The 21,491-nt window shown below is 41.8% G+C and overlaps 1 protein-coding gene and 1 long non-coding RNA gene across 3 annotated transcripts in view; both read left to right on the top strand.

Annotated features, from left to right (window-relative positions):
- LOC137168812 (uncharacterized) overlaps positions 1-21,491 on the top strand; it is a 45,226-nt gene that overhangs the window by 15,387 nt on the left and 8,348 nt on the right. The window lies entirely within an intron of this gene.
- On the top strand, positions 16,771-18,904 carry pou3f2a (POU class 3 homeobox 2a). Its single transcript, XM_067571597.1, has one exon. It carries the CDS (start codon positions 17,168-17,170, stop codon positions 18,557-18,559), a length of 1,392 nt encoding a protein of 463 aa, XP_067427698.1. The 5' UTR covers positions 16,771-17,167; the 3' UTR covers positions 18,560-18,904.

The raw sequence follows: 21,491 nt of genomic DNA, 5'->3' as shown, positions 1-21,491 counted from the left end.
CTCCTGGGATCGAGCTACACAGACAGGGGTTAGGGGGAGGAGGGCACATGTATGTGTGTGTTTGTGTGTGTGTGGTGTATAAATGAGTATGAGATCACATACACACACTCACATGCACAGACCTGGAGGACTAGTTACAGTTGCAACAGAAAACATAATAATAGCCTCATAATAGCTTTAGTGAAGCTCCTCCAATCAGCAACAAGATGACAGTGTTTTACATATGCACAGTTATACATACATCCTTCGTAAAAATGCCTTATTTTAAAGTTCTTCAGAGATTTACTGCATATGACCTCATTGGTTATTATTGGTCTGATCATTACAGCCATCCAAGAAACACTGAAAATTGTCAACCACAATCAGTTTCTGAATACATTTTAGGCCAGAAATATTCACAATTTTGTCAAACTTAAGTTTATATAAAGTAACATGACCCAAGGGGTTAAAATCTAAAGTATTAGTACTTACATGTACTTTTATAAACATACATATACAGTATACAGGCAGAATTACAATTTTGCGTAGTTTAATACTTAAAAATGGCATCAGTGAGAGCAATATTTGAGATGTACAAGAGGCACACAGAAAAAGATGTTTATATTCAGACAGTCTAATGGTCTGCCACTTCTCAGTATTTCTTTTAGTAAAGGTTTACCTTGACTCAGATCTTATTTAAAGCTTCGCTGCTCTGCTCTGCATGTGTTACATTCCAATCAGCGCTAAGCATAATTATATAACAAAAGTGAAAACTGATTTGTCTCTACGCTGAGCTAGTTCGTTGCAAAAGTACAGCAACTCTGGAAAGAATCTGTGTCCAACATGACACATTTTCAGTGTAAAGCAACGTGCTTCTTCAGTACAGCAGGAAGGAAGCAGAGAGTGTGGCGTCGTCAAGTTCAACAGTGTGTAAAATGGCCCCGTTGGCGATTAAACGATTACACAATTAAAATAAACTGGATTTCTATCTTTATCGAATTAACTAAATAACAAACAAATGTGACAGAATGAAGCAGATGAAGTCACTGAAGAATATCATCAGCATGTTCAACGTCCAACAATGTCAGCTGTGTTTAACTACTATTGTGATTCGCCTCTTTGCGCAAATTATACTCTCAGGCCTTTTCTTCCTCACAGGGAAACATTTTTAAAAATCAACAGGATCATTATGAGAAACTTCACAAAATTCAAACCATGAACATTTTTAACATGTTTTTTTTTTTGTGTGTTATTTTCACAGTTAATCAGTAGTTATTCTCAAATAGCTGTGCTCTGCAATGATCTGAGATGTGAATGTGCTGCAGGGATCTGATTTTAACAGCTGTGCAATAAATGAAATGGTCCCCAAGTGTTGTCTTTAGAAATGAATAGCCCCCAAAGTAAATTGTTTTGTATTGGAAGATTGTAATTAATGTAATTCTGATTTCTCATTATATATCAATAAAATTATAACAATCAAACCCATTGTCCCAATCACTCTTCACGATCAGCAGTAGTAGCACTACTGGTAAACTCAGTAATGATCTCTGTGTGTACAGGAAAAGCTCAAAAAACAAGAATAGTGACATTTACTCACATCACCCCCTTAAGGGTTGTTAGTAGTGTTTAAAAATTCCCTCCAGTGGCTGTTCAGGTAGATCTTCACAATTATTTATATGTGCCAAAAGCACGCACTATAGGAAATCATTCTTTAAAAATAGATTCAAAGATAGGCTTACAGTTTTTTTTGTCTGTTTTAAAATGACTGTGTCAAAAAATGTCCAAATGAACATTGAAATAGGTTTTGATTTCTGTATCATTCCTCCTGTTAATACTGACCATTAAAAGATCCCCTCCAAATGCGCTAACAATGTAAGTGATGGGGACAAAATAAACATCCCTCATTTTGAGCCCAAATGTATAAATTAAGTTAATCTGAAGTTAATATGAGGCTTCAGATAAAGTGGATATCTTCCACAGTTGGTTTCTAGTAATAAATTTCCTCTTTGTGTCTAGACAGACCGTGTTTTCCTGTTCGGCTGCAACAAAGAGGAAATTTGGCAATAAAGAGACAGTAAGAGAGATATTGTCTTGATTTGAATAATTTGAATGGCTAAAGCTTCATATTAGCTTCAAATAAACTTTGTAATACATTTTTTGCACAGAAGGAAGGTTGTGCATTATGAAGGGATCTTCTAATGATTAGTATAAACAGGGGGAATAGTTACACCAAGAAAATGTTTCAGTGTTCATTTGGGCTCCTGACTGTTGTTGTTGACTTGAAATGATCTGTCTGTACTCCTATTGGGGAGTTTTACTGCCTCCGCCTATGTTTTTTTCTCGCTTTCTCGCTGTGCGCTTGTTCTTCGCTCTCAGGCAGTTTTAACTGAGCAGGGTGCGTGCCTTTGTCCCGCTCAGCAAGTCAGAGCCCAGAAACCCCACCCCGCTGTGATGTGACAGTGTTTATATCAAACAGCCCCCACTGCAATCCAACACGGAGCTGAGCGGTTTGTTGTTTGCTTATTTATTCAAAGCTGGTTAATAAACATGTCGCTTGTCCACATTGCACCAAAAGAGCTTCTGTCTCCTCAGTAAATCACCTATCGAGTTGTTTGTTTGTGCTTTAGAACGTAACTGCCGTGAAACAATCAGAAAATAACATTGCATTTCTGTCATTCACAGGCTTTCTCTCGCTCAGAGAAAACTTTTCAGCCTGTTGCTCTGTCGCTCGCTCCGTGCTCTCAGCTTGCTCACCCTCTCTCTCTTTTTCTCTTGTCTTTTTTAAAATGAGTCGGGGAAACCCACATCAAAGCCTAACTTTTAACGCTATCAAACGAAGAGAGTTGTCGTCCCCTCCTATCTCTCATGTCAGGGTTGCACAGCTCTGATCATGACATGTAGTCGCAGAGCCCAGAAGCCCCGCCCCGCTGCTGCAGAGCGGAGCGGCTCGCTGATTGTTGTTTATTCAGAGTTCATTCATATTAAACGTGCTGCATGTCAAAATTGCACTAAATTCAACACTGCACTCCCTTCTGTCCCCAGCAATGCACCCACCAAGTGTGAAGTAGATCAGATGAACAGTTCTCAAGATATGTGAAGGACAAACATACATATAGACAGACAGGCACACAGAGATCCCTTGCTTTATATGGGGAGATATCATATGAGTAACCTATATCTACATGTAATATGTATAGTTTTGTTCAAAAACACCATGACTCATAGGATGTCCTCTACTCTTTTTTTTCTTCTTTCCTTTATAGACCAAATGCACAAATTTGCCTTAAAGGGTGTCATAATCTGTTCTACATATGAGACCCTTAGAGTTACATAATTCCAAGAATTCAGAGACGCACACAGCTTCTCCTCCATTCTTCTCTACTGACGTCATAACTTTCAACTGTCAAAAGTCAGAACGGCATTGGATGTCATGGAGGTCCATTTTTTGGGGGGGTCAATTTTGTTGAAAAACTTGGGAAGCATATTTCATGTGAATACAGGATTCTCCATAGCACTGCAGCTTTAATTAAATGTAACATCTGTGTTTGAATTGAAACCTTTCAGGTAGAGGAACTCCTTCATACACCCAAAAGCATACACCATTACATCGTTATATATTTAGGATGCGGTGTACAATTCTCGTGGGCTGTATATACACATACAAAACACATCACAGATGAAATATAGCCCTTCAAAAAGAAGGCACAAGAACCCCTCCAACCTCCACTCGTAACCTCTTCTCTTACACACACACACACACACACACACACACAGACACACTTTATACTGGCTACGTGCTGATTGGACACAGGCAGGGGTTTGCAAACAGAGCTGCTAGTGACGGGAACTACACTGAGAGGGAGAGAGATGAGAGGAGCCCCTGCAGTGCTGAGGATTGAGCCACAGTCCTTCATACTCTTAACGATGAAAATATCAAAAAAAACACAGGCGAGGACACAGACAGCAAATGTCTCAATACGCACATAAAAAAATATTCTCAATGGCCTTGAGGCTGGCTGGGTTTTATGTCTACCTTGTAAACTAGAAGCACATCACACTAGTCATGTGAGTTTTGGGGTTTATAAATGTTCAGGTGCTTTGCAGTGGAAAAAAAGGAAGAAAGGGGGAAAAAAAGAAAAGAAAGTAGCATGGATCACTGACCCCCAACCATCCTATTTCATTCAGATTGTGTTGCTATTTCCCGACTGATCTATGCCATCTGGCTGTGGATCTAAATTTTGGCACCCCATCCATGTGGAATGCCCCGACACGCGGCTCGATTCGCAGTGAAATGAAGGGAAAATGAAAATGAAATGAGCTGAGCTTCTCTCCTGATCCTGGTCTCAGCTCTGTCCTCCGCTCAATCTCATCACCCCCCTCCCTCCCTCCTTCCCTCCTTCCCCTCTGTACCATCATCCTCCTCCGCCATCCTCTCATCCCTCCCACCTCCCTCCTCCTCCTTCCCTCCCTCCCGCCACCCCTGGGTAATCAGTGTGCTCTCTCATTCCGTGGCACACGGAGACACATTGATCTGGCAGCACGCACTCACACTCGCATCCGCGGCCGCGCACCTACTCACACACGCACACACACACACACACACACACATAAGGGCTGTCTTCTCACACACATAAACACACACACACACACACACACATACATTGATCTGGCCCGCAGGTCAAGTTCAATAGGAACAGCCAAGCGGGCCTTTTTTTCTGCGGTATACTGCAAGGAGCTCGCTCTCTCCTCTTTCAGTCCTTCATTATCTCTCTTTCTTTCATACACACACACACATACACACTCGTTCTCACTCTCTTGTTTTTACACACACTGACTCTGGCACCTGAATCTGACAATAAGAAAATACACAAAATAAATGAGCTCACACATAGCTGCATAATGAAATGACATTCTCGAAGGATCAATCACCAATAACTTACTTCACTGCTTAATTCTGGAAAACCAACATATTCTTATTGTCATAAGTCCAATTCAAGGTTGAATGTTTAGAATTTGATTAAAATTAAGTTTACTTTCACTTGAGTGAACGTAAAAAAACACCCTGGATGAGCCCATTTTGTCCGGTCCTGTTTTTGTACTAGTCATAGAACATGACATGTAATGATTTTCTTACAAACAAGTACAAATGTTCCTACAAATTCAGGCTGAAAAAAACACACAAGTACTGTAAATACATGGATCATACAACCAACAGAGACAGAGCGAAACATGCACAGACAGACACAAATCAGAGAAACACTTGCAACACGCTGGAGACACATAAGCCAACATCTCAGTAAGCAAAAGCATGCTGGGATTGTTTGGGAGGGGGAATCCCACTCGACTGAAATCTCTCTTTTCCCCTCTCTCTGTAATTTTTTACTCTTTTATGATTCTGGAGTAATTTATCCCTCAGAGAGAGACAGAGACAGACAGACGGACTTGCAGAGAAAGAGAGAGAGAGAGAGAGAGAGTCCCACATTTGGCACTACACTTTGATTTAGCGAAGCAAATTTAATTTTGTTTGCTTTATGCAAAAAAGCGGCGTCGGCCTCGACTTCTGTTGATTTCCACTGGAGGCAGAAACATCGCTAATGGGAGCTAGCGCCGCACTCACCACAGCTACAGGGGCTACGACACTAACTGAATTAGCCTCATGCATATATTTAATACAGACCTGCTACACAAATTAGCCTAGTGGTATGTAGCCTAGCACCTCTCCAGTGAGGCTTTGAGATCTGAGCTGCAAATTAATTGGCTAGGTTGCCTCCAAGAGTAGCTCCTCTGTTTTTCCTCCACCCTAAATTATGCTTTCCAATTGCCGAAACACATTTGATATGCATGGAAAAGGCGTGTAAAGCAGTGTTCCTTCACAAAAGCAACGTTTGCTTTCATTCCTTTACTTTTGTGCATCTGCCACTCATATAATGAGAATAGGGGTTATATGGCTGTACATATGTAATTGTTTGATCATATAGGCTGATAACACATCTCTGAATATACAAAGTATACCCGAACAGAAACATTTCAGCAGCCTCACTCTTTATTTAAAGGTGAATTTGTTTGCGTGTATGTTCATTAGGAGTCACACAAATTCCACATGCTAAGAGACACTGTAATGAATCTGTGCATATCTGTATCCCATGGTAACAAGAGACAGGAAATAACAGGGGAGACTTGTAGAGTTGATACTCTGGAAAACTGTTGCTCCCAAGTAAAAATACATTTAAAGAAGGTAGTAAAAAAAAAAATCGTGATAACAAAGAGAGGTACTCAGTTTGTGCACGGGTGTTAAGAGACAGAAAACAAGTAAGAGAACAAGACAGAGATTAGTTTGATTACCACACTGAGAACAACCATTATTGCTCCCGGAGGTCTCTCCTCTATCCATCTTGGTTCGATCCCTGGACATACATCTTGGCTCAGCTTCAGGACGGGATCTTTAAGTGTAGTTGTGGTTAAAGTCGAGCCTCACACCCTCACTATCAAGTAGGACTTGTTGTATCTCACATTTTAGATGCCGTTTGACCTTGATCTTGGAAAAGCTTAAAGACAGTTTTGGTAGCACTGTAATTAATTACAGTTACAGGGAGTGCACACATATATAAGTAAAGTTACTGAGATTTTTTTTTTTTATAAATGGGGTGAACTGTGTGTGGCGTTTAAACTAATACAATGTGGAAAAGTAGAACTTTTTTGAACTCTGCATATTTTTACAGGTCATGATTTCCTTATAAATTTGGGAATATACAGTGGATCTTACTGGACTTACTTTCTCCAAACTCCAGCCTTTACATTTAAGGCCTGTGGGTGATGCACGGTTAGAGGAGGGGGTCTGTGTGTTTGGGGGATGGGGGGGGAGTTTAAAAAGGCGACACAAAAGTAAGAGGTCTGTTGAATAGGCTTCTCTCTGCCCTACCCCCCAGTTTGTAGGGGAGATGGAGGACGCAGTGTGATGGAGGGACAGCTGGGGTCCCTGGCGAAGGAACGGAGAAAAAAGTGTGGTTGATGAAAGATAAACACACAATTGACAACATATAACATTGCACAGAAAATAATACAGTGTCTCATCGATTTTTGCTTTTAAAAAAAAGACACCCATATATTGTATTCTGAATCTAAAATAAAAACCTGATGTGAAATCCGCTGCACTGCTGGATTATTTAACGATCTCCAAGTCTTGTCATGAAAGAAAACACACTTTTTTGAGGAATTTAGGAAAAAATCAGGTATGTATGTTATATACTCTCACCGAGCACTTTATTAGGAACACCTGTGCAATACAACAGCTCTGCCATAAATTCTACTGTTATGAAGTTGACCTTTTTCAGTTTTTGTCGACATTGTCAGAAAGGTGATAATTCTACTTTATGTTTATTATTGAGGTCAAAGTGGGTGGTGGTGTACTGGAGTGCACTATACGGAAAAGTGTTCCTAATATTTTGCCTCTGTCATGTATGTTAATGGGGTGGATGTGCACACTCATAAACTAAATAAATTAAAGACCTCCCCCAAGACATGTTTTAAGATGTATATAAAATACTTTGAATAATAATTTGTGTCTTATATATTTTTTTTCCACAGAAGAAGTTAAATTATCTCATTAAAATCCTTAAAATTACGTCTACTCTTTCTCCGTCATTAAAAATCCAGATTCTATAATTAAAGCTGCAAGCAGCGATGAACGGGCCCTCGCGCCTCCACGCATGTTGGGCCACGACGCAATCGAAGGTCTTCTGTCACGGGCATGTAGATGTCTTCAGACCAGGGCTGTTTTCAGACAATGCAAGAAGGAGATAAACATCACTTCCTTTGTCCGCTGTTTTGCCCACTGCTGGGGCTGCTTCGTTGAAATTTCGTAGGGGGTGCTATTCAGCCAGTTTGCATCACTGATAGAATATTGTCATGTGGACGTGTTCAGGTCGGGACTCTTATCAAACATGTAAAGTTTGGTGCAGACTGGAGCATGTACAATAAAGTTATAGCAACTTCCTCTGTCATGGCGAAGCATCAAATCTCAACGGTGCGAGGATGAGAATTTTCTGCCGGGTGAGACATGTCTGTCTTGTTCACACCTGTGGCATCAAAATTATGCAAGTTTTGGGCCCATTCACTTGAATTTCAATTAGTAAACAGAAAACTCTTGATGAGTTTGTGTGTAAAACAAATTAATTTCCTAATTTTCATCAAGTTTATTTTTAGAAAAGGAAAGATTTTTAACCCACACTACCTGGTCAAAGTTTGATTGAAATGTGTGCTGTCAGGTGTGTAGAGACAATAAGTAACTGCAGCTGGACACAGAAAAATACTCATATGTGAATGGAGAGTGTGAGCGAGTCGCTAGGTGCGTGGGCCCTAATAAAGGAAAAACTTCAGTACAGAGCTACAAATTTTAGTTTTGATTTTATTTTTCTGCAGCACTTTATCACTAAACTGTCACTTTCACTCAATGAGCTCCATTCAACCTCCACACCCATCGCCTCCCTCCTATTCTCTCTCTCTCTCCCTCTCAGTTGGAGAGGAGAATGTCACTCTTCTTGTGAAATATCCTCATAAATCCCATGACTTTGGCCAAATCCTACATTGAAAATCACATTTTTTTGTAGGAAATTTCATCACGAATCCATTGATACAGGTTTCAAAGTGGTCAGACTTACAGTTTAGACATCAGAACCATTTGTTTGACACGAAGTCCATGCCCAGAGATTGCCTCCACATTGGTTTACATTGTAAGGTGTGATGTGGCACCACAAATTTTAGGGCTTACAATATCTAAACCGTTTGAGTTATTACAAAGTTTTTAACAACTTTTGTTCAGCACAGTGTCATAAGTCATGTATTCAAGTTTGAAGCCGATACTATTAACGCCCTAGGAGGAGATAGCGTTTGTTGGGGGTCCAAAATTGTCAGCATATGATTTGTAGGTCTTGATGAGACGAATAATTGAGTTTTGGTTCAATCTCTCTACAACATTCCTACGTGCCGTGGCAGCCATATTAGATACATAGGTGGCGCTATAGAGCACATTTTGGCACTTTGGGGGATAATTTTTACATTTTATCAAATTTTTCACCAGCCCTGATGTGCCTGCCAAATTTGGTGATTTTCTGAGCATGTTTAGGGGGTCAAATTAAGGGTTAAAGTGGCGTAATAATAAAGAAAGAGACAAACACACAAAATACAATAGGGTCTTTGCCCCTTTGGGGCTCAGGCCCTAAATATACAAATATTGTTCGTTTCAGAAGTTTAATTGCTGGACACAAGATGTCTCTTACTTCACTGTAAAGTCCATTCTCAGTGTTTGTGCACTGGAGGCTTCAAGCTTCTGCATCACACTTGTGTAAATTGCATACTGGACCACAATTGGCTCCAAACTAGTTGTGATGTCACAAATCAAGCTCATAGATCCATTACTGATCTATTACTGATACCAACTGAGATTTTCACTCTCCACTTTCAGCAGATGAATGTGAAAACAGCCTTCTAGTGTAAAACTCTGCACATATATCATTCTGCACAGTGAAGCTCAAACATCCAACTGAAGGAACAAGAAGAAAAACACATTTTTGAGTGGAGGAGGGGGACTTTAAGAGTGTGTTCATATATATGTGCTTATATAAGACCTACATGTATCAGTGACATTCTACAATTATTCCTGTATTGTGAGACAAGCATGGACCTTTTCCCCATTTGATTTTTTTGTACAGATGATAGTTTTTAAGCAGAGAAATACAATTCTTTTTTTATTCCTTTTTTTTTTTTTTTTTTTTTTTTACTTCATCTTGATTTATACATTATACAAGGAAGGCTTCAGGAGAAGGAAACATCTTCCTGTGAAAACCATGTTTTAGGTTTTTAGAGTAGAATTTTTGGCCAAATAATAAAAATTAACTTTTAAGTACTAAATGCTTACACTTGCTCAGTGGAAAATACTGCTATTTTCCTCATCTGCTACATTAACCATTGTATGTATAGTTATCTGCTGTAAGATGAGCATGTTATTGGCCTGCCCAAATCACAAAATGAAACACTGAAAAATTTATATGGGTTTAGCTGCAAATTTCCCTCATTGTTTGCCTTTCTCGTGTTTACAGAGAACTCCTGCTCAGTGTCTGAGTCTTGGAAAAACAGTATAATAGTGTAGCGAGCAAAAAACAATCTGGTATCTTACAATTTTAATGACCGAACAGAGGTACTCGGGTTCCCAACTTCATGATATAATACATGCTGTTTATAGTTGTCCACTTGCTATATATCGTATGTGTAGGTCTATATGCAATACAAGAGGAAAAAATATTACCTATTTAGCGAGTAGCTTACTTGCATTTTTTCATTTTAGAAGTGCAAAATGAAGTGACTCAGGTTGTGTTGAGCTCCCTGCTCAGCTTCTCTCAAAAACACAGACAGAGTCACTGACAACATGGTTAACTGAAGTGGCTCAGACCTCATTCAAGATGTTGATGCAACTCTCTCTTCCTCTATTTGCCACCCCCGTCCTCTTCCTCCTCCTCTTCTTCCCACCTCTGACTATTCTCTCTATAAATCTCTCCTGCAATGTTGCCATCTATTCAGCTCCAAAAACAGGAGAGCTCACCTTCAGCCTTCTGCTCTGATTTGTAATTGACCAATTTAGTAACTAGTGTTTGCACCTGTGAGTCATCAGTGTGGCCAATTGATCAACTCGCTTCTGCATGTTGAAGGACAATGCTTTCCGCATGAACACAAGAGACTTTAGTTATGAAGATTGTGCCAAATGTTGCCTAGTGAATTGTGTGCTGTGTATTTGAAAAAAAAGGACAGTATGATTTAGAATTGCCATCTGAGTGAAAAGCGGAAAATGGGCTTGTATTTTTTGGAGGATTGGTTTCAAGGGTTTGGGACAGGGTTGTCAGGTTTGTTTCATTGTGTGTCAAATCCAGATGTTAGCATGTAAACAATTCAGACAAAAAATGTATTACATTTTGTACGTCAGTAATATTTCAGGGTTGAAGCAATGTTCGCTTTTTGCTGATAGATGAAAAGATTGATATCACTCTCACGTTTGTACGCTAAATATGAAGCTACAGCCAAGTGTGTGTGTGTGTAAAGACTGGAAACAGGAAGAAACAGCTGGCCAAAAGTAACAAAACCTGCCTACCAGCACTTTAAAGCTCACTTATTCCAAAAAAACAAGTTTAAAAACAACAATTTGTGGTTTCATGCCTGGCTAGCTGTTTCTCCCCGTCTCCAGTCTTTGTGCTAAGCTAAGCTATCCACATTTTCCTAATGGCGCCTACAGACTGTGAAATTTCAACAGTCTTATAAGTTTATTGTAAGCCACACTGTGCAACATGGATCTATTAAACTTGGGTATGACATCAAGTCTCATGTACGTAAACTGTATGATGATCACACCTACTGAATCGTAGGCTAATGTCATCAGCGTGCGTCATCAGCGTGCGTCATAAATCAGTGCCGTTATAATGGTAAACAATGAAGCTAAGCAAGAATCGAACTTGCTCCTTGCTATGTCCTTCTTGGTCATGATAACAGCTGGAGGACACATCATACAAACAAGGCTTCTACTGCCACAACTCAACAAGATTTTCTTTTTTGTTGGAATCCCAAACATTTCGTTTTTGCTCGTTTTACCTCCATCATTGGGTTTAGCACCAGTGTCACATTGATCAATGCGTCATTTCATGCTGCATTCCTATTGGTTCATTAGTAGACGTGGGTCGTAGCAGCAGTCACATTGTGAGATGGTTATCCTAAATTTCTGACACTGTCAGAATTTTGTCCCAGGCTATCTTTGGTTGCAAGACTGTGACAACAGTCATCTTTGAATCTCTCTCACATATCGCCATGTTTCTTTCATGTTGGTCATCTTTCGTCTGGGACAGCCCAAAATCGCACAGTGTATACCAGGCTTTAAAAAAATGAGAGTGGTAATGATCTTCTTATCTAACTCTCTGCATGAAAGCAAGTGAATGCATTTCCCAAAACTCCTTTAAACATCATCAATTTTACTTTATTTCTGGACTGAAGACTAGACCTATTTTGTGCTCAGAAATCTGTCCCCGATAATTAGAGGAAACAGGTAACCATTTAAGAAGGAGAAATAAGTCTCTCCACCGGAAGAATTAGCTGATCGGAATATAGACGTGCAACAGTTTCTCCTTGCTGCTGTCTGTCCATAGCTACATTGATCTGTATTGGTAATTGATACGCAGACCTGTGCTTGTAAGATCAAACGGAGCAGCGATGTCCATCCTTCATTAGGGTGTGAAACGGTCAATCATGCATGTCAGCTCTCTGTCACTCTCTCCTCTATTATCACTTTGCCGTCTGTATAACCGCAGACATAAAAATCACAGTTTGTTTTGCTGTTTATCTGCGTCTCTCTCTCTTTTGGATCTCTTCAAACACATTTCTAAGAGCTTTACTCACACGCTGCTCATCCCCATCGATGAGCCCAAATTTACTGCCTCAATCTCCTAACTAGACAGAGTGTATATCCACACAGATGTAACCAGATATGTCACAGGCCTATACAGCACTCATACATATCGACTACATTCGCGCGGTAACCCATTGTGTGTCCATTTGCATGAATAGCTGTAGATTTATCTGTACTGTAGGCCATAGTGCGGACTTGTGTATGGACATGTATGGAGATTTACTCCTGTTTTAACCCCAGGGTTAGCCATCAGTATTGATTGGAACAGACTTAGCCCGATTTTAATCCCTGCTTGGCCCGAGACTATCGATCAGGGCGCTGAGCTTTCAAGTGGGTTTAACGACCTACCTGCCCCTCCTCCTGCCCCTCGCTCCCCTGTTTCTGATGCACCCTTTTTCCACATGGGAAGGAAAGAGAGAGGTTTGTTATTACACCCCAAAGCAGAAGTGACGCAAGGTGTTAAGGATGCGCCCGTGAGCACACACACTCCAACACCAAACCATTACAGTAGGATGTGACAGCAAGCTGCCTGTAAAATACGACTGCACTCATGCTTCTCCTGTCTGGAGTTTGTGTAGGACATTATAAAGCAGGAGAGAAGATGAATCTGTGCACCTCGACAGCAATGTCATGGTAAAAATACCTGCTGGTGAGTTATGACCACTCACCTAGAGGTAGGAGTGTCCCTTTATGTCTTTATGGGTTCTGTGTAGACAGTTATATGGGACAACATGGGAAGTCTTATAGGAGCCCAGGTGCCTTGGGACTTGGAGAGTGTTGGGAATTTATAGTTGCACAGAATGGTCACCCCTCTGATTGGTCCGGCACAGTAACACTAGAAACAGAGAACCTGAGCTTTGCATTTGCTTGCCAGCCCTATGTAGAAATATGAATTTGAGTGTGCGTTTCTGCTTGTGGAAACATTTGTCACTGTATGTGTGTGCGTGCATGAGTGTGTGTGTATGTGTGTGTGTGTGTGTGTGTGTGTGTGAGGGATGGTTAGTGTGCTTGGCGTTTCTCCTCCATTTGTCCTCCCAGAGGCAGATCAGGCGAAGGGGAAATAAATTGGAGAAAGAGAATAAATCAATGCTAAACTGAGCACCAGTGAGACCTCCTAACCCTGACACTGTCTCACACACACACACACGCGCACACACACTCACACACACACACACACACACACATACGATGTGAAACGTATCCAGGGAAAATGGTGTATAAGTCCATATATCCATATAAACCTTAACTCTCACACACAAACACACAAGCCAAGAGAAAAAGAGATGGAGGCGAGGGACAACACTAATATAGGTTTACACACAACTCTCACTCTCTCTCTCTCTCTCTCTCTCTCTCTCCCTCTCTCTCTCTCACACACACACACACGCCTCTTATTTGAAGAAATCGATGTATGAGTGAGTGTGAGGAAACAAGCGGGATGTATTTTCTGACTGCAGCACCAAAACAGGACATCCTGACATCACTCTGCAGTTTTAACAAACACACTCTGCACCGTACAGAACAGAGAGCCGGCTACAGATGGAGCCGAGCACTGACGGTTTTGGGAGGGAGGGGGGGGCAGAGGGAGTGTATAGATTGGGATTATGGGGGTGCACTGGGGAAAGGCTCTTCGGTGTGTTTTCTATTCAACCTAAGTCCTTTAAGACCTCCTCATCTCTTCTGAGAGCAGCAAGCTGAGATCTGATCTAATGCCGAGTGCCACATGTGAGTGTATGTGTGTGTGCGCGAGAGACACAACACTTTGATGAGAGCCTGCTGGGGATGTGTGCGTGAGTGCGTGTGCGTGTATGCTTACGTTTAGGGGTAATGAAGGAGTCCGGTGTGTGTCTGTGTGTGTGTGTGTGTGTGTGTGTGTGTGTGTGTGTGCGTCCCGTGTCTGTGCACTCTCCCTCATCCCTGAAGGGTTGTTTGGGGTATTCTGTGCAGGTTTTGCTCAGGGGGGGGAGGTGAGTTCTCTGGGTCCTGCATTCAGATGTAATTAGCCCAGACAATGGCCTGGTTAAAGCTGGAATCCTCCGAGCCCCCTCTCCCTTTGATTGTGTGGGCCAGCTGTGGAGGAATGGCCATTATCTCCCAGTGTCCGGCAGCATAAAGAAGCCCCCCTGCCCCAGTTACCCCTGTGTTAGGGTTCCCACATGGGGGAGGGACATAGGCCGGTCACACACTGGTCTACAGAAAGTGAAAGCACCCAGAGCACTGGTTGGCTTGTAAACATTCACTCACATAAAATGGCTTCACCTCGCACTTGAACCAGTCTTTCTCAATCTAATGTGGGAGAGAGTGTGGCACTATTTACCCCTAAAAAGTGGCTTTTCACATCTGGATATGAAGAAAGCTGCACCTCTACACCTGCAGAAATCTCTTCAAATCCACATGTAAAAAGCCACAGATGCATGTATTCTATAGGTGTACACGGTGTGTGTGTGTGGGTGTGTGTGTGTATTTGTTTATTTTTTTGCTCTGTCTGTGTGTTTCAATCATAAATATCTCATAGAGAGAGTTCTGCCTACGCACAGGGACACTTAGGCCCATTAGACTCGCGAAGAAATTGAATCTTTACAGCAGTGGGGCCATATAATTACTGTTAATTTAACGCTCAGATTCTCCATCATTAACTCTCACTCTTGAATACAGAACGAGGGACAGGGAAACAGAGACAGTATGTGTGTGTAACCGTCGCCTGTGTTGACAGCGTACCCAGTCCTTTGACTGAATTAACAGCGACCTCTTCGTCTTGTAAGAACAGGACTCGCATCGTTTATGTGTTATTAAGTCCTGTAATTGGGCAGCCAGTAGTTTGCATATTAGTCTATTAGGGTAATATGTTTTGCCTCTCTCAACACACGGTTTGCAAGAGCCCCTGGCGACACATTTGGTAATTCTCAGAATTACACCGTAATCATAAGCCAGTGTTCTTTCGATCCCTATAATTCAGTGTGCATCAGTTTACGTTAAAGTATTTATTGATTAACCTATCACTTCCTATGTGGAATTTTATTGTAGTTTGGTCCTCAAAGGATTTTGTGTGTGTGTGGGGGGGTATAACTATGACTTTAAATTTGCAAAATATTTACACATATTTCGGTTAATGCCCACGATGTTGCGTGGCACCCCCATCTGAAGGTGAAACTGATATTTTTTTGTCCTTCGAGGTTCATTTAACCTCTAAATTGCTGATATGTTTTACAGTCGGTGTCCCACTTTGAGCCAATAAAATCACATTTCCTAAATACCAGTAGTTACCAAAGTAGGTCCAGGGACCCCCCAGGGGTCTGAGGGGGTTTCGGGGGGGACGGAGGGGGGGTTCAGCAGAATGAGGATTAGTGTAATTTCACTATCATTGCATCCATTTAAAGATAGGACCAGCAGATAATACAAAATGAGGGATTTGATGAGTTTTCACCAACCACAGGCACGTTTATTTTCTCACCAACAGAGATGACAAAACTGTATTTTTTTTAAGTGAGAGTAAACACCTTTCTGGTCCTGTGATGGAAGAAGTATTCAGATCCTTTAGTTGAGTAAAAGTAGTAATAATAATGTATCAGAAGTAATACGCTGCATTCAGCATCTCATAAATTTAAAAAAAAAACAAACATTTCAGGTATCAAAAATGAAAGTTAAATAAAAGTTACAGATAGCTGGTCATGGTGTAGCTAATTGTAACTTTGTACAGTGTACTGTTGCGTAGTTTAATCAAAAGCAATGAATCATAGTTTGTAAGATGAAATTAAATGAAATGCAAAGGAGTAACTAGATAAATAAACGTATGGGGGTTAAAAATACAGTATTCTGCTCTGTGAAATGTAGTGGAGTTGGTGTAAAAGTACCATAGAGCAGAACCATCACTGCAATAACACACTAGTTAGATTTTTTTTTTCTCTCCTCATGTTCCATAAATATTCACCAAATTCAAGCCCATGCTTTCCTGGTAGGCTACTTGGAGCTTTGGGACCTCGCGTGCCACTGTGGGTGCATCCATCTCAAAGTTTAGCCAACAAGCAGGTGGAAGGGGGCGCAGAGCATGCTGAAGGATCCATTCTTGCAGCCTTCTCTCTTTGGCCCCGAGCTGCCCTCTCCGCTCGTACCCCCCCACCCCTCTCACCCCCCCATTATTTGTCCCGACGTCCGAGCGCGCGGCCCCCAATGAGCCCTTTGGAACGGAACGAAAAGAAGGAGCGATTGCAGCTGTGACGTGGGCGTTGTTGTTCCATTCACCGCGTTCGCCATGGCAACGGGGCAGAGGCCCTGGAAGCACGCAGCCCCTCTCTCTGGACAGCGTCCTGAGGGCAGAGAAGGCAGCTGGAAGTTTCTCGCCATGATCACTGCTTACTATTTCATGCCGGCGCAAAATAACCTAAATATTCTACTTCAAATGCATTAAAATGAGAGGAAATAAAGGTTTTGGTAGTTTTTTTAGTATTGGGCTCCTGAAATAAGCGCATAAGTGTGATCACTACATCGATTAATGTGTGTATCTTGTGCAACTTTTACGCACCATTTTGCCACACGATAAATTTGACCCTCTGACATAGATCAAGGTTATTGAAGTTCTTTCAATTTCATTCACATTTCTTTTCGTTTCCTCGTAGCTGAGCGTACTCAGTCTATTCTGTGTTTACACTCGGCAGCCTGAATACTCCCTCCACTTTGTACTCTAGCATGCTGCAGGACTGCTAGTATTGTTGGGCAGAGTGATTGGGGTTTCTGTACAATCTCCCGTGACCAATGAGCGGGGTGCTGTCAGGGGTAACCACATCTGTCAACCGTTCTTGGCCAATAAAGAGCGGAGCGAGGCGGACCACAGGTGCGCGCCTCTGCGTCCCCTTGGCACAGCGCCCGGGAGATGCTGGAGAGAGACGCCTAGCTGCCCCGTGGCGCAAAAGAGTTACTGTCAAAGGCAGCCTCCTTTTAACTCCAGCTATCACTCTGGCTCCAATAGTTATGGCGACCGCAACGTCCAACCACTACAGCGTCCTCACCACCCCCAGCAGCGCGCCGCCGCCGCACTCGGAGTCCGGGAGTATGCAGCAGGCGGCAGCGTACAGGGACGCGCACACCCTGCTCCAGAACGACTATAGCACGTTACCGGGCGGTGGACATCCGCTCAGCCACGCGCACCAGTGGATAACGGCGCTGTCTCACGGTGACAGCGGGGCACCCTGGCCATCTAGTCCCCTCGGAGAACAGGACGTTAAGCCCGCACTACACGACAGTGACCGAGAGGAGCTGCAGAACTCCAGCAGTCTGCAGCAGCAGCAGCAGCAGCAGCAGCAACAGCGACACCCTCACCTAGCGCACCAGCAGGCGCATCACGACGCCAGAGCATGGCGAACCAGCACAGCCACCACGCACATCCCCGGTATGGCGACATCTGAGGGCCAGAGCCTGGTGTATTCCCAGTCCGGTTTTGGTTTGATGCCGGGGGGAGAGCAAGGGGGGATGCACCACCACCCCCTGCGGGATGAGGACCATCACAGCCACAGCCCGCACCTCAGTGAACACGGAGGCGGCCCTGGGGCCCACCAGCAGTCTCTCTCACACCATCACCAGCACGGGGGCCATCAGGACCAGTCAGACGAGGACACACCGACCTCCGACGAGTTGGAGCAGTTTGCCAAGCAGTTTAAACAGCGGCGTATCAAGCTGGGCTTCACCCAGGCGGATGTGGGACTGGCTCTTGGGACGCTGTATGGAAACGTCTTTTCTCAGACCACCATTTGCAGGTTCGAGGCGCTTCAACTCAGCTTCAAAAACATGTGTAAACTCAAGCCCTTGTTGAACAAGTGGCTGGAGGAGGCGGACTCCACCTCGGGGAGCCCCACGAGCCTGGACAAAATCGCGGCACAGGGAAGGAAAAGGAAAAAGAGGACCTCCATCGAGGTGGGCGTCAAAGGGGCTCTGGAGAGCCATTTTCTCAAATGTCCAAAACCAGGAGCAGCGGAGATCAACTCCCTAGCGGACAGCCTGCAGCTGGAGAAGGAGGTGGTGAGGGTTTGGTTTTGTAACAGGAGGCAGAAGGAGAAGAGGATGACACCCGCTGGGGGACAGATACCAGGAGGAGAGGACATGTACGGGGACACCCCTCCTCATCACGGAGGACAAACTCCTGTGCAGTGACCCATTCTCAGCAGAACGCGGACCCCTTAAGGAGGTATGATGCCCCCTTATTTGTTTGATTCTCTGTGCTGGACCGCTCGGAACTGGACCTCAGCCAGTTTAAACGTTGGAACCATGGACACACACAGTGGGAATATACAGTGGCACCCAAGCACTAAAAATACGCATAGCAGAGAGCTGTATGGAGAGGTTTCATGCCGCGGAACTGCCAAGCATATTGGGATATGGCTGGTGTGTGTGCTAACCAAAAAAAAAAAGAAAAAAAAAAAAAAAAGAAAAGAAAAAAAAAGAAGCGACATTGATACTGAAATGCTTTTCTATATCTTCTACAAAGGCGCAGATGTGTCATTATGTAACGTGTCATTAAAGAAAGGCAGAGTGTGATGTGGGCACGAGGTGTCCGCAGCTCAGCTAGAAGGGGGGGAAATATAAAAAAGTCGCAGTCAGTGTGGGTAAATAAACGCCATCTTTCCATCATAACAAAAGCAACAGGGGTTCTTCGCAGCTTGTGGCAAGAGAGGGCTGAAATGGCAGACACCTGCTGTACAATGTTAAAAATGAAAGCCAATACCAGCCAACTGCTACTTTTATTATTATTATTATTATTATTATTATTATTATACAAGTCAGGTGATTAATTTAAATTCAGTGTAATGTATAGACTATTGATTATCAAGTGTCAGTTGCACCCATCATTTATTTAAATTAAATAAATGAAATAAAATTGACCTTGCTTTAATATCGTATAATGGAATTTCTTACGTCCCTTCTTAATAATAATAAAAACTAATAATAATAATAGTAATCATAATAATAATAATCATAATAATAATAATAATAATGTTCCCATAGAGACTGAGTATTGGTTCACTTTAATGCTTTTTCGACATTTCTGTGCGCCTGTTTACAGTGTGTTTTTGCTGTTTGTTATTTCTGTACTTTTCCAAAATGCTGTGACAAGAAAGACCGAGACTGTCCGGCTGGAACACTCAAAGCAATCCAGCCCATTTTTTGCCTTCCTTTCCTATGAAGGAAAAAAGAAAAACAACAACAAAAAAACAAAAAACAAACAAAAAAAAACCAACAGACTGAATATATCCTGGTACCAGCTCTGGCCGCAGCGGCTACACTAACTGTGTGACTCATTCATTCACCGAGAAGACTATTCGTGGGATGTATCTCCATTCGTTTTTGTATGGCTTCGTTTGTTTGTTCGTATGTTCAGTTTTCTCTCTGTCAGTCTGTGCCAAAGCACAAACACAAACACACACACACATACACACACACACACGTGCTCTTGTGCCACTTAAATCCTGTGATTAATAACCTGATCTGATGGTGGGAGGTGAGGCTCTGTTTGTGTGTGTGTGTGTGTGTGTGTATGGAGGGGGGGGGGCGGGTATCCATGTTAGTAGTTGGAGATGAATTCTCTGACTAATTATTTCGAGAAAATACAGACACTGAGAAACTCAGATGCAGCTGAAGAATGTGGATGAGTGTGAATTTGACTGGAGAGAAAATATAATATTTGAATCGACGCATAATAATTTCAATTTCTCATAATACATTTGCACGTCAAAAACTTTCTGAATGTATCAGGCCCCGTTGAAAATGTCAAATTAAGTCCGTAACGAAAGTATTGAATTTATGTCATCACTAATCATTAAAAATGAAGCATAATATTTTACGTGATGTTTTGTAATAATGCCCAGCAGGACTTTTTTTTTTTTGCCTTATTTAAAGCTACATTACATAATAATTTCAACAGACCCAGTATTTCTGTAATCCAAAAGCCTTTTTTTTGTAATTATAAGTGACATCATAAGTGAGATTCCTCAAATCCTTCAGCTGAATGTGAGTTTCTGAAGAAAAAAAAAAATAAACAAAACCAAAACAAAATACCACCGACCTGAAATCTGTGATCAAACGAAGAGGAAAAGAAATCCACGATTGCACAATTTCTATATGCTTTTTTGTCATTAAATCGTATTTGTTTTCTATGACACTGCAGTCTTTGCATGTTTATTAAGCTCCAGGAAAAGTCGCAATTCTGACAACAAGATGTTTCATATTATTATTCATATTATTTTATTATAATTATGATTTTTATCAATCCGTCTCGGTTGCTTAAATTGTCCTTCACTTGTTTCGGGGGTTGTGTTTAATGCCGCTGATGTGCACTCATGTTTTTATGGAGAAAAATCTGTCATGATGTTCAGACAATGAATGGTATAAAATTAAAACACGCCAAAGCAATTAATTAATAGTTTCTTTAAGATAAATATGAAAAAAATATGACAATTCTGACGATACGGAATTTAAAACATCAAAACAATTCAAAGATTGGGCACAAATGCTTTAATTGATTGATTTGCAGGACTTAAAGGATACACACAACATAAAAGAACAACTGCAGGTAGGACAGCAGGTGATGTAATGTGCTGTAAATGGGATTTATCAGGCCTGTTGCCTTTACTAATTATACACAATGAAATAATTAGAAAACAATCTACAGTGTAGTACTTTTATGTCTTTGACAATCAGTTCAAACTCCTCCGTTCATACAATAAACTGAAAAACAATTAAAAAATAAATAAATAAATAAATAATAATAAAAAATAATCATACGTTTTCCAATCAGAGAAGCAGCCTGTGACCGCAGTGTTAATTGAAAAACTGAAGGAAAACCGACTCGTGACTCTTGTTTCCAGACATTTGTAATTGTTATGATGCAATAGTTTAATATTTGGTCAAATTTACTGGAAACTGGTTCAGCACATCTTCCTCCTGTGACTGTTTTCACCTCATGTCTAATATTTCTTTAGGCAGATCTATGGCTAAATTAGAAACAGTCTACTGTTGCCACCTAGTGGATGTGAGCAGGTTAAATTATACCTTCCATTCCTCATTGTCTCATATGCAATGAAAACTG

The sequence above is a fragment of the Thunnus thynnus genome, chromosome 18, assembly GCF_963924715.1.
Source record: "Thunnus thynnus chromosome 18, fThuThy2.1, whole genome shotgun sequence".
In the NCBI taxonomy this organism is placed as follows: domain Eukaryota; kingdom Metazoa; phylum Chordata; class Actinopteri; order Scombriformes; family Scombridae; genus Thunnus; species Thunnus thynnus.
This window is presented reverse-complemented; position numbering and strand designations above follow the sequence as displayed.

Coding starts and splice junctions, on each gene's coding strand:
- pou3f2a (XM_067571597.1), top strand. CDS start 17,168: ATGAGCGGGGTGCTGTCAGGGGTAACCACATCTGTCAACCGTTCTTGG.